At 41.5% G+C, this 13,133-nt stretch overlaps 2 protein-coding genes across 2 annotated transcripts; both read right to left on the bottom strand.

The window, feature by feature from the left end:
* Nucleotides 1-2,460: 2,460 nt before the first annotated feature.
* Nucleotides 2,461-9,529, bottom strand: LOC121945494 (acidic leucine-rich nuclear phosphoprotein 32 family member E-like). Its single transcript, XM_088084782.1, has 7 exons — nucleotides 9,343-9,529; nucleotides 7,184-7,333; nucleotides 6,756-6,878; nucleotides 6,317-6,476; nucleotides 4,703-4,839; nucleotides 4,554-4,620; nucleotides 2,461-3,658 (listed from the first exon to the last, which is right to left on the bottom strand). The coding sequence occupies exons 1-7, from the start codon at nucleotides 9,397-9,399 to the stop codon at nucleotides 3,585-3,587; spliced, it is 768 nt and encodes a 255-aa protein (XP_087940908.1). The 5' UTR covers nucleotides 9,400-9,529; the 3' UTR covers nucleotides 2,461-3,584.
* Nucleotides 9,530-10,485: 956 nt separating this feature from the next.
* On the bottom strand, nucleotides 10,486-12,797 carry LOC121945492 (tripartite motif-containing protein 16-like). The gene has a single exon (XM_042489691.2). The coding sequence runs from the start codon at nucleotides 12,736-12,738 to the stop codon at nucleotides 11,011-11,013; it is 1,728 nt and encodes a 575-aa protein (XP_042345625.2). The 5' UTR covers nucleotides 12,739-12,797; the 3' UTR covers nucleotides 10,486-11,010.
* Nucleotides 12,798-13,133: the final 336 nt, after the last annotated feature.

Raw genomic sequence — 13,133 nt, 5'->3', positions numbered from 1 at the left:
ATGAAAAAAAGCTTCCGAGGTCTGAAATATCCGTTAGTCGGCACGGACCTAACAAAGCGTCAATAAAACAAACCGTTCGTGTCCGAATCATTTAAACACTTCCTGCTGCTCACCTGTCTGCTGAGTCAGCAGGTACACTACGGCACTCACGGGTCGCCATGGTCTCACACACACACACACACACACACACACACACACACACACACACACACACACACACACACACACACACACACACACACAGGGTTTGATATAATCCCATTGACTGACTTATCGACTGACCTGCTTCACTGTGTGAGAACTGCAGTCACTCACACACACACACACACACACACACACACACACACACACACACACACACACACACACACACACATTCAGCCATTCATTACCACAGAAAATGTATAGAACATTAAATATAAATGTTATTATCTGAGGATCATGTCAATAATCAATAATCAGCCGTCTCAGTCTGTAGAGATCTTAACATAAATACTATAAAACTTCAGAATAAAAGCCTGGTCCCAATGAATCACTCAGTCTCTTTTACCAGCCGGGTGTGCAGACACACTGTGACAAATAAAGGCCTGTCTCTATTAGAGGCTCGCTCTGGTTACCATGGTTACCCTGCAGTTTTATATAAGCTTTGGTCTCAGCCGGAGATGACGTTAGTTAGCTGCTTCGATCACACAAACATGTCTAAACGTTATGATTGTTTATGTTGTGTCATTTTAAATGTTTGGATTTATGATTTAATGTTAGCTTGATAAAATTCTCCACAACTGAATCTTTCAGTTCGTTTCACTGGAAGCACGAGCGCTACAGAAGAAAAACACAAAAATAAAGAGATTATTGGGTGTAGAAGAATATTAGAAATAAAAAAAAATTAAAAAGCTTGGGAGCAGTGTCCAGTTAACTATATTCATAGTTATATTTCTAAAATAGTTTTACAGAATTTGTATTATTTTTAAGGTTGTTTTTTTCCTACAGGTCAATTATTGCTTTTTTTTTTCTTTCTTTTTTTGGTACAAAATCTTTTTGTTTTTTTTTTTAGTACTTTTCACAGCTTTTTTGCTTCTTTTGTTGCACATTACTTTTTTCCCATGTTTCTGAAAAATAAAAATAACAATTTGCCTAAATTTCAAAGGGTTAAATACATAATCTGACTGCATTTACCATCTTTACTGAGCAACAGCTTAGTGTGAAATGAATTAAAGGCCTTCTCCAAATAATAACCTGTGCTAATAATAAAGTTTTACAGCATATAAACACCCATCTGTTAAACCTATACATGATATTTTGTATAAACAGTATTATGATATTTTGGTACATCGTAGGTAAGAAAGAGCTCTTCCATATAAGGACAAAAACAAACTGATATCAGAACTTATTGATCTCTGATCAGTAAAGTCAAAAGAGAAAAACGAAGAGAAAATAAGAATAAAATAAAAATAAGTGTGAAAAGGAATTTAGAAAAGTGAGCTGATCTGTGGCGCCACCACGTGGTGAAAACATTTATTACAACCTGATAAATAATAAACACCTTAAATTTATGATGTAAACTTAAATCTTTTTTGTTTTCTCTTTTTTGGGGTGAAATTTATTTAAAAGTTAAAAATAAACTGAATTATTTGGAGTTTTTTTAAAATCTTGATTTCACACATTGAGTTTTTAGGTTTTTACTGAATCAATAGAATCACTAGTGTTAAAATAAAATGAGGTTTTATTTTCAAATAAAGAAACATAAAAATAAAATGCAGTTAAACGTCTACAGAGTCCTGATTTCTTGATTAGGAAATGTGGAACAATTGCTGTAAATACTGTAATTTTTTAAAACTTTATTTTCATATAATTGATTACTGTTTATTATCTGATTTTAAATCTTTATTTTATAAAATAAAGTCAGTAAAGTCCGACTGCACAGAGACACTGAGCGTGTCTGATTTACTGTTCTTCTGATCTTTACAGCTGATTTTATTATTACTTTATTATTTTATGTCGAAATGTGTAATATTTTTATGGGTTGGGTTATCTATACAAGTGTTGGAAAAATAAACTTTTAGAGTGGGAGATAATTTATTTCATTTAATAATTTAGTGGAATAAATTTCATTTTAATAATTTAATAAATAGTTTTCTTGGTGATTTTGTGTTTTCCACTGTGTTCCTATAATGACGAGGAATTTGGGAAATTATTCAACCAAAAGTAAATGTTACCGCTTATTTTGAGATTTTATAACACGTCGTCAGACGAGAAAGATGTCAAACAATTATAAACAATACGAGCCTTTTAGTGACCAAAAAAACACTTTTAGCCTGAAACACTGAACTCAAACTTTACAGACAGAAACTGGAAGATGAATCTCTGGTGATCATTGTAGTTGTGTTTATTGTAGTAATATTTGTAGTAATATTTATAGTATTTGGGGTTTTTTGTCTTCATTGAAGGAGGAAACGTTGGTCTGTTCTGTTGTTTTATTGAAAAACTCGTGATTACAGCGACACAGAAGAAAACGGGAATAAAAAAATAAAATGATTCAAACAGGACGACAAAAAACCTACAGAGACCACTTCACTTCTATTTACACAAAGACCTGGACCCGCACGGACCAGAGTCTGGATCCAGAGGGTCCAGGAGGAGCAGAGAGCCGCAGACTGACAGGGGTCAGGCGAGGGGGGGCGGGGTCAGGTGAGGAGAGGGCGGGGTCAGGTGATGAGGGGCGGGGTCAGGGGTAAACACAACAATTCATGTTAACTTAAAGAGAAAATCATCCCAGAATGCACAGCTGTAACAATCAGCCAATCAGAGAGCCGGGGCTCATGGGTACTGTAGTCCTCAGACTACAGGAGGACTGGATGATCAGAGTCTGAAGTTCTGGTTCCGGATAAACCTGATCAAAGTCGAGCTGAACTCCTGATCAGATCGATAATCGATGAATCTAAATGATCAAACACATCCAGCGGAGAAGTACTCTGAGTATTTACTGAAGTAGAAGTACATCAGCACGGATAATAACTATCACTCATGTTGTAGTACGCTCTGATGTTTGTACTTATGTGTAACAATACTTCATATTTATCTCAGGCTGCGCGTTTAAGTACAATTTCATGGAGTTTTTTGTGTATGATGTGTAAAACTTTTTACAAAATCGAGTCTTTACAAAACAAAAGGATTATAAAATTTAAAAACCGGTTGACCTTTGACCCCAGCTGCTCATTGTGGCTGCAGCCAATCAAGCAACGATCTGGATCTTTGGCCACCAAAGACAAAGACGGCGAGTTTCATCTGTAAAATCTGCAGGTTAACGAGCAGCTAAAGTACCTCAAACTGCACTTTCCAGCGTAAACGCCTGTTAATCACTGCGGGTGTCAATAAAGTTGGAGCAGACAGAGAGAACATGAAAGGGTTAACTGATCTGTGATCTGATCACGTTAGCAGATAAAAGTGTCACATGACAGTGCTGTGTGATGAGAACTGATCCTGAACCTGTTTCCTGTCTGTGTGCGGCTCTGAGGCGGCGCCCGGCGGGGTCAGAGGTCACCGGAGGAGGAGGAGGAGGCGGGGAGGGGGCGAAGGTGATTCAGCTATTCGTCATCGTCATCGTCACCTTCGTCGTCCGGATCTCTCTTCCTCTTCTCCCCCTGAACGCCGTCCACGTCTGAGACACACAACAGGATTTTCACATTAAAGCAACTCCTCGTTAATATCAATAAAGACTGAGATTTTCAAAATAAAGCTGCGATGTGGTGGGAATAAAGAAGATTTTTCAAAGTGATAATTTTACAAGAACAAAGTCGGAAATGTACAAAAACGTTTGTGCTTTTAAAACAAGTAAAAATCGTAACGAGAACCTTTAGATGACTGATATTTTCCCGTTTCTGTAGATTAAATGTCGTCAGACACAAACGTATAACTCACGGATCACCTTCACGTCTCATCGTCGACCTCTACTCAAATATCTACTGTTTTTAACATGTTAAAGATTTCTCTTCCACCCGCTGAAGATGATCATGTGATACGACTGAAAGCTGCTGAATGAAAATGGTGACACTGTACCACATTTCATTTACAATATATGCATTTATATATGTATTTTGTTTTTAAATTTAATAATCAATGACATAACCTAAACTATTACAGATTCATTACAATAACTTTTAAGGTAGACGTATTAGTCAATTAAAAACATCAATTAGATAAAAAGTGTAAAAAAATGAAAAAGTAAAATACTGAATTGTATAAAATCTGAATTGTATTAAAAATTAAATATGATGCTGTACAGGATAACATAACTTCATGATAATATAATGCCTATAAATCTGTATACCTCTATGTTTTATATACTCTATAGACAGATATTCATACTTCTAAGACTTTATATGACAGATTTATACACGCGTGTTTTCAGATTTGTGCAGAATTATTTTAATAATTTTTTTCAGTGCGGCTGTGACGCAGCAGTTTTCCCTCTCGGGGATCAATCAAGTTTTATATTCTGATTCTCCTCATTTGTCACTTTTTATTTGTTGTTTCAAACTAACTTAAACACAAACCTCCATCTTCCTCTTCCTCATCTTCATCCTCCTCCTCTTCCACGTAGTCTCCATCGTCTTCCTCATCCTGAGAGGAAGAGCACGCCGTCAGTTTGTGTTAGTGAGCGAAGAGCGCCGCTCAGCGGTCACGGAGACGAACGACGGCTCACCTGGATTCCCTCTTTCATCAGGTACGACAGGCCGACCTCCTCCTCCACCTCCGAGCCTTCCTCGTCGTCCTCGTCCTCCTCCTCGTCATCATCGTCATCGTCATCGTCTCCAGGTGGACCGGCTTCATCGTCGTCATCTGTGAGGTGTCACAGATTTTTTATTTAGCGAGTTGAAGAGTGAGTGTGTGTGTGTGTGTGAGAGAGTGTGAGTGTGTGTGTGAGAGAGTGTGAGTGTGTGTGTGTGAGAGTGTGAGTGTGTGTGTGTGTGAGAGAGTGTGTGTGTGTGTGTGTGAGAGTGTGAGTGTGTGTGTGTGAGAGAGTGTGAGTGTGTGTGTGTGTGTGTGTGTGAGAGAGTGTGAGTGTGTGTGTGAGAGAGTGTGAGTGTGTGTGTGTGTTTAAGCTGCTGCCGAGAAAATAAAATCACAAAGTACAATTTTTTCATTTTAATCGTCGACCTTAATGGCACAATGATCACTGTAACAACACCTTTAACCCTTTAACGCCTGGATCGACATTAATTTTTTTGAGCTGAAGTCAGAATCTTTTCTCTAACATTTAAACCTCAGAATCCAAAAAAATGGGTTTGATTTCTTTCAAAAACAGGAAAAACATAAGAAGCAACTTGGCAAGAGCTACGAAAACTGCAAAAAAGGAAAGATTTTTGTAAAAAGCAACAAGGAAATAATCTGAAAATTAGCAGGGAGAATTATTAAATATGATTTTTTTTTTAAAAGGAAAAATGTCCAGAAAACCACATCTATAATTCTCTTAATATTATATTAAAATCATGTTACAGGGGAAAAAAATAGAAAAATGTATCACTTTCTTAATATTATATTTAAAATGATTTTGCAGAAAAAAGCACTTCTTTCACACAAGCTGACAGAAAGGCAGACTGGTGTGCTGCAGTGGTGTGTTCACTGGCACTGGGAAAGCAGTCTACTGCCTATATAAAGTGGCTTTACCCGTGTCTGAAGCCCTGCGTGTGCAGTCATTTTGGTGGGAAAGGTGCAGACGCAGTCACAGCAGAGGAGCTGCTTTCTCTGGAGCTGTTTCCACTGATCAAACAAAACCCTGCGGCAGGTGTTACTTCCTGTTTAACGGTTAACGGCCTTTCTCACAGAACGCGTGGTTAATAGTTATTTCACACTTTAACATGAACCCGATTTCCCGACGGTGGCCCTGAAGGCTCAACACACTGCAAACTAAAGTAACACCTTCAGAAACTTTGAAACACATCACTGCAACTACAGAGACGGCAGCTGACAAAATATTAACCCATCAAGGTTTAACCCTTAGGCACATTTTACGTGCTTGACATTCTTCATTTTTGGATCATTTTGGCTGCGTTCATTCATACGGCATACGCTTGTGTAAAAAATGCTCCATCGATCCCACAGCCATCAAAGCAGAAAAACATGAGCTGTGTTACTTCTGGGTGTCAGTCTGGGCTTTTGACTTGGAAGTTTTAATATTTTACATCTGATAGCGTCATATTTGGCATATGGAGAAAACACGTTACTTCCACTACGTGACCGGTCACAGTCAGTGTTGAAAAATCCTCGGTATATTCCGGGCTGTGACGGTGAAACGTGGCATTAGTCTGAGTCTCACCATTCTCGGCCTCGGAGTCGGGGACCTCGTTGTCCTCCTGGTCGTATCCGTCCAGAAAGGTGAGCTGAGGCAGCAGCTCGAAGACGCTCTCTCTGTAGTCGTCCAGCGAGGACACCTTACAGCTGTACAGGTCCAGACTCTTTAGGTTCTTTAGGTTTTGCTAAAAAACGCACCAGAACAAAGAGAGAGTCAACACAGCAGGTGGGGCGTTCAGAAACGCCCGATGAGTCTTCATATTTGATGCTATAAAGACGGGATGTGACATTGTGACAGATAGCTGTGTGTGCCAATCAAAATGCTCATGATCAGCGGGGCTGCACGTGATTGGTCGGACAGGTGTTTGGGCGGGAACTCTATCACCAGAGACTCTGGCTCCAAATGACATCAACAGAGCAAGACAGCAGCCGCCGTACCCGGGACGTTTGACCGAGAAACTTACCAGCGGCTCGATGCTGCTCAGCTCTTTAATGGTGTTCCCGCTCAGGTTCAGGTACGTCAGGTTGGGACATTTCTCTGCCAGCGTGTCCAGACCGCCTGAGATGGTGTTATCACTCACCTCCAGCTGAAACACACACACACACACACACACACACACACACACACACACACACACACACACACACACACACACACACACACACACACACACACACACACACACACACACACACACACACACACACACACACACACACACACACACACACACGTCAGAACCGACCTGCATCACCACGAGAGCACAACAACAAACAGCAAAAACGAACCAAAGAAAAAGACAAACTAAGACAGAGAAAACTAGTAAAAATATTTCGGCTGAGCCTGCACCAAACAGCGTTGCATTGTGGGAACAGGAAGTGCCAGGCTGACCTTGCGTAGTTTGGGCAGCGAGGGCATTTTGGAGAGCGAGTTGAGGCCGATGTTCACCATGCTGAGGATCTCCAGCTCCGTGTACTCGTCCGTCAGACCTTCCACCTCTCCGTCACTGGAGCGACAGTTGTCCACCACCAGCTCCACCACCTGACCACAACAAGAGATCATGTGACCACGTCTTCATCACCCAGCAGCAGCAGAGACACTCAGGACGCCTCCAGTCATCAAGACGCTGATGTTTCAACACGCTGAATACAAATATGAACACTTTTATCGCCATCGATAAATCAGGAGTTAACAGCAGAGTTTCACGTTACACGTGCGTTGTATTGTGAGTATACAAGAGGATAGATTCGGTTAAAAAATAAAATAAATAGAAAATGTCTGTGGAGACGGTTTAAGATGTGTTTTTTTTGTTCTTTTTAAACTTTTTAAAGAGCAATAAGTCTGGATGAGTGACAGAAACGCACACACACACAGCTGCTGTGTGTGTGTGCGTGTGCGCATGCACAATAAAGTCTCTACCGACCGATGAGCATCTGTTTTCATGACATCGAGACCTTTCATGGTTCACGAGCACCGACTGCAAAGAGCCGTTAAATATCGGCCGTGCTGAAAAAACATAACGTGGCTGAAGGTGGAAACGCTGCTAACGGACTCATTCACCAAACTGCTGACGTGAAAACGTGAATTCTCACCTACATGGACACAACGATATGCCAGACTCCTTTTAGGAAAAAACGATTTTTAGAACGATCTTAAATTGGTCACGTTACTTCCCTTAATTAACCCGGTAAAATCAGCCACGCACCGCTACCGTCTTTACCACCAAAACACACCAGAGTGGGCGGGAACAGCAGGGCCAGCCACTCCTGAAAGTTTACCCTCTAATCGAAATAAAAGCTTGTTGTTGGATCAAGTGTGAGCCGAAGTGACCAACAGGACCCGAAGAGTTGTAAAAATATTTTAAATCATGCTGGGGCAGAAAAGCACTTTGCGTATATTCAAGTAAACTTATGTTTTTTGGATTTAAGAATGGAGTCTTGCTGGATGCGCCATCAGAGTACAACCAGTTCTTAAAGTTAAGGCTGTAATCGAAATAAATACCTTTGTTGGATTAAGTGTGAGCCGAAGTGACCGACAGGACCCGATGAACTGTAAAAAGGTTTAAATCATGCTTGGGCATGAAAAGTGCTTTGAGACACGAACAAGTGATTTTATCATATAAGAATGAAGTCATGCTGGACGCGCCATCGGATTACAACCAGCCGTCAAAATTCAGACTCCTAACAAATAAAAAACTATTGTTGGATTAAAACGTGAGCCAAATTGACCAGCAGGACCTGATAAAGTATATACAACAGTAGTTCGATCATGCTGGGATGAAAAATGTTTGGCGTCTAACTAAGCAAACTTTAAATTGGAGGAATGAGAATGGAGCCATGTTGGACGCGCCATCTGACTACCACCAGCCATACAAGTTCAGACTTTTGTCGAAATAATAGACTATTTTTGGATTAAGTGTGAGCCGAAATGACCGGCAAGACCTGATAGATTGTATAAAATATTTAAATCATGCTGTGGCAACATAGATTGGGCGTATAAGTAAATAAACTTTAAATTTGGAGAATTAAGAATGGAGTCTGGGTGGACGCGCCATCGGATTACAAGCATCCTATTTAACACTGAAGGTTAAAATGGTAGCCAGCTCGGGCCGCGCGGTTAAACGGGAGGGTGTAAATAAATGTGACGGAAATCAATCAATCAATCATGCAGTAGCGGTGTTTTCATTCCTTACTACACAGAATTAGCGCCGACATTCCGCCGCCAACTCATCCCGACCACCGGACCCCGGTGAGGGCTGGGCGCTCCGTCAGGTTAGCCTGCTAGCTCGCGTGTTAGCTGCCTTCCAACATGGATGAAACTCCCGCGGCCGCTCGCGGAGGAGCCGTGGCGGTTTCATCCATGTTGGATCTGCGGTGAAGTTGTTTTTCTGGGTCAAATGACGGTAAAACTCGACGCCCGCTGCATGGATATACGGTAAGGAAGCCGGGCCCGCTCCCGCTGGATGTTTTCAGCGTCGTCATTTGGCTCCGGTGTGCCTCTCACCGGTCCCCCCGGAAAAATAAATTAATTAAAGTGTTGTAGTTACACACCTCCGCTGGATTCCTGGTCCTCATCTCCAGGCTGACCTTCTTCTTCATCTCGATCATGTCGGAGGCCGAAACACAGGCCACAAAAACTAATGTAACAAAGGAAAACTGAAAATAAAACACGGTTTCGTCTCTGCGGCGCCTCTTTCACTGTCAGCCGATAACTAAACCTCCATGTTCGCTCGCGCCCGACCTCCACAGTCAAACCACGCCCCCGCCCATACTTAATATTAATATATTCACAGATACCGCTCTCTCATTGGTCCGATGATGACCTACTGGCTGAGCTCCGCCCCCACCAGCTCATTATGCAAGACTCTTCTCGAGGATTGGCTGAAACTGCAAAGGCGTTACTTCTCAGTAACCAATGAGAAGGTGAAGCTGAAACATTTAAACTTTATATACACCCACTCTTTGTCTTCAATGGCGCCATATATCACTGACGCCCTCAGTGTTTGTGGAATTATAAATACATTAATTAATTAATATACTCACCTATGAGTAAAAAAAAAAACTTACTGAAAAATTTGAAAATACAATAGTGTAATGCCGTATTACAAGTAAATATTTTATTTACGTAAAAGTAAAATGTAGAAATAGGCCTACTACAGTGTAGTACTCCACTGTGCCTACACTTGTGAAAGGTAGAAACACTACAGTATGTATGAACGAAAATTTTATTTACATGCATCATGAGAAAAAAAAATTATTTTATACAAATTTTCTTAGTCAACAACCAAAAAAGGAACAGGCTGAAGCCTAAGGTTTATTTTTGGCTATCGAATATCAACCAAAGGGTAATCCAGAATAACAGCAAACCAAAGAAAGAAAATAAATGAATTGATAAAAAAAGAAAACCATTATACTCTAAAGTAAAATCCTCAGTTATTTTACACTTAAATCAATCCTGAAATATTTTTAACTATAATTATTTTGCATTAAAATCTGTAATCATTTTAAATTTTAATGATTTGAAAAAATAAAACTCAACAGAGCAACTCCATTTCAACTCAGCAGTGCATTTCATAATTTGACTCCCAAAACTGAAATGAATCCATATTTTACATTTGTTCTCACTTTACATGTTTCAGAAAAAAACATTCCTCTTAAATTATAATTTCCTTCTCTCAGTAAAAAAAAAAAAAAAAAAAGGAATACAGTCAGGAAGGCTGTTTTTAATAACTCAAGAAAGTATTTCTTTAAAAAAAAAAAAAAGCACACAATGTACACAAATTTCAAAATGCAATATTTTTTTAAATTTCTAAGGTGTCTTCCTTTCTAAAACAAACAGACCAGGTGATTAAAATCAGTAAAAACAGGGAATAAAGCAGTTTTTTTTATTTAAAAAAATTAATGTTTTCTTGATGCTTGTATGCTCTAGTAATGGAGAGACTGCTAACTATAGCAGCCAGTGTGAAAATGTGAATGTCCCAGTCCAGAGCCAGTGTTTGGTTTGTCCATTCTGGGCTTCTGTAGAAACATGGCGATGCAACACATGTGGACCTGCTCCCTTATGTAAATACAAACGGCTCACTGTAAGGTAACAAAATCGCAATGATTCTTATTTTAAGGTGATTATACATTATAGTAAACATACTCATTACAGTATTTACATTATTTCTGGCAGTATATCCCCTCAAATCCTACACTCTGGACCTTTAAATGACCTGGTTATTTAAGTTTACACAGCTCAGCAGTGTTTCCATGGTAATAAAGCCGAATTCCAGCGTGGAGCGGCTGAGTGAACGTGGTCTGGACTCTGTGGAGGAGAGTCATGTTGGTGTCGGAGACGCTGTAGAAGCACAGGACACCTGCAGTGTGATCCAGGTACACTCCCACTCTGGAGGACTGAGGACCCGACACATTCGTTTTGGCGTTGTTGTTCCAAAACGTATAACTGTTTTTGGCACAATATAACACCCAAGATTTGTCATTGTATCCAAATGCACATTGATATGATCGCCCTGCTCGTCTGATGTTCTTGTATGCGACTGCGACATAAACGCCATAGTCGTTCTTCTCCACCTCCCAGTAACAACGTCCAGTTAGACTCTCTGTGCTCAGGACCTGAGACCAGCTGTTGAACCTGTCCGGGTGACTGGGATACGATTGGTGTTGCTTCATTAATGCAGCTTTTCGGTTCCCCTCGGATAGTAAAAGATGTCTATTTGCTGTGTTTGGATCCAATGTGAGCTCGCATGAGTATTTTAAGAAATCAGCTCTGGTTTGGGGCTCTGGTTGCGAATCTGGAGGTAAAACATCCACGTCGGTCACCGTCTGCGAGATCTTGGTCCAGTCCTCGCTGAGAATGTCCTGTAGTTTGTCTCTGACCTTGGACACAGCCGCTGTCATGTCCTCAAAGTACGTCAGAGGACGGATATTGATGCTGTGTGATTCTCTGAGTGGTGACAGTGAGGTTTGCAGAACCTGATCCTCTGTGTGTGAGAGCTGCTCCAGCTCTGCGTCTCTCCTCTTCAGCTCTGCGATCTCCTCCTCCAGCTGCTCCTGCAGCTCTTTCACACGACTCACTTCAGTTTCTTGCTGCGATCTGAGCTGCTGCTTCACATCGGAGCTTTTTTTCTCCATGAGACAGATCAGCTCAGTAAAAATCTTCCCACTGTCCTCCACTGCTTTATCAGCGGAGCCGTTGATGTCCTCCACCTCCTGCTGCAGCAGCTTCACGTCTTTCTGTCTGTCCTGGATCCTCTGCTGGATGTTTAGTCGACTCCCCTCGAGCTCTCTCTGCCTCTGGCTCCTCTCCGCCTCAGCGGACACTGTGTCGTGGCCTTTATGTTCCTCCACGGAGCAGATGTAACAGATGCACTGCTGATCTGTACGACAAAACATCTTCATCACCTCATTGTGACGGGAGCACACGTTCTCCTGCAGCCTCTTGGACGGCTCCACCAGCTTGTGTTTCTCAAATGTGGGTGATTCGTAGTGAGGCAGGAGGTGCTGCTTGCAGAAAGAGGCCAGACACTGCAGGCAGGACTTTTCAGCTTTCAGTTTTCTCCCCCTGCAGAAATCACAGACCACATCTCCGACTCCGGCATCGCAAAAATCAGCTTCCCTCTTCCTCAGCTCGTCCACTAACTCTGCCAACATGCTGTTTTCCAGCAGGACGGGCCTCGGTGTGAAGCTCTGCCTGCACCGAGGGCAGCTGTGGATTTTCTTCTCGTCTTCTTCATCCCAGAAGCTTTTCAGGCACTTCATGCAGTAGTTGTGACCGCAGGGAGTCGTGACCGGATCCCTCAGGAGGTCCAGACAGATCCCACAGGAGAAGCTCTCCTCGTCCAGCTGAACTCCTCTCTGCGCCATTTCACCTCTCAGTGTCAGCGACTGGTTCTCAGGAATGAGGAGTGAGTATGTTCCTCGGAACTGGTTTGATCTAAAAAACATGTGAGGGAGGCCTGTCAGCTCTCGCTAGTCAGCACCATGTTGGTTACACCCATCCTCAAACTGCAGATCCGCAGACAGCGACAGTGCAGCTCGCTGTGTTTGTGAAGAGGAGGAATCTGCATCAAGCTCTGCTGCATTCCAGGACGAGGAGCAACACTTTGAAAAAAAAGAAAGTAATAGTTATCATAGTAATGATTACTATGTATTTATTTATATAGCAATTAGGAACAAAGAGAGAAACTCCTGCACACTGTCCTGCTTATTTGCATGGAAAAAAACATTTGGATCTAGCAGACCCTCATCAGGTATGATGGCAGCATCAAAACTTTTCTACAGAGACTGCCTCAATGTTTTCATCATCCAGTCAGAGGACTGCTGAGACTGACGATCACCTG

Source organism: Plectropomus leopardus, chromosome 11, assembly GCF_026936395.1.
Source record: "Plectropomus leopardus strain MGB_pleo_1.0 chromosome 11, ASM2693639v1, whole genome shotgun sequence".
Taxonomy (NCBI): domain Eukaryota; kingdom Metazoa; phylum Chordata; class Actinopteri; order Perciformes; family Serranidae; genus Plectropomus; species Plectropomus leopardus.
This window is presented reverse-complemented; position numbering and strand designations above follow the sequence as displayed.

Excerpts from the sequence above, each read along its gene's own strand:
- LOC121945494 (XM_088084782.1), bottom strand. The coding sequence starts at position 9,399 with ATGATCGAGATGAAGAAGAAGGTCAGCCTGGAGATGAGGACCAGGAAT. Across the intron at positions 6,879-7,183 it reads CGCTGCCCAAACTACGCAAG|CTGGAGGTGAGTGATAACAC; the intron begins GTCAGCCTGGCA and ends TGTGTGTTTCAG. Across the intron at positions 3,659-4,553 it reads TGAGGAAGAGGAAGATGGAG|ACGTGGACGGCGTTCAGGGG; the intron begins GTTTGTGTTTAA and ends TGTGTGTCTCAG.
- LOC121945492 (XM_042489691.2), bottom strand. The coding sequence starts at position 12,738 with ATGTTTTTTAGATCAAACCAGTTCCGAGGAACATACTCACTCCTCATT.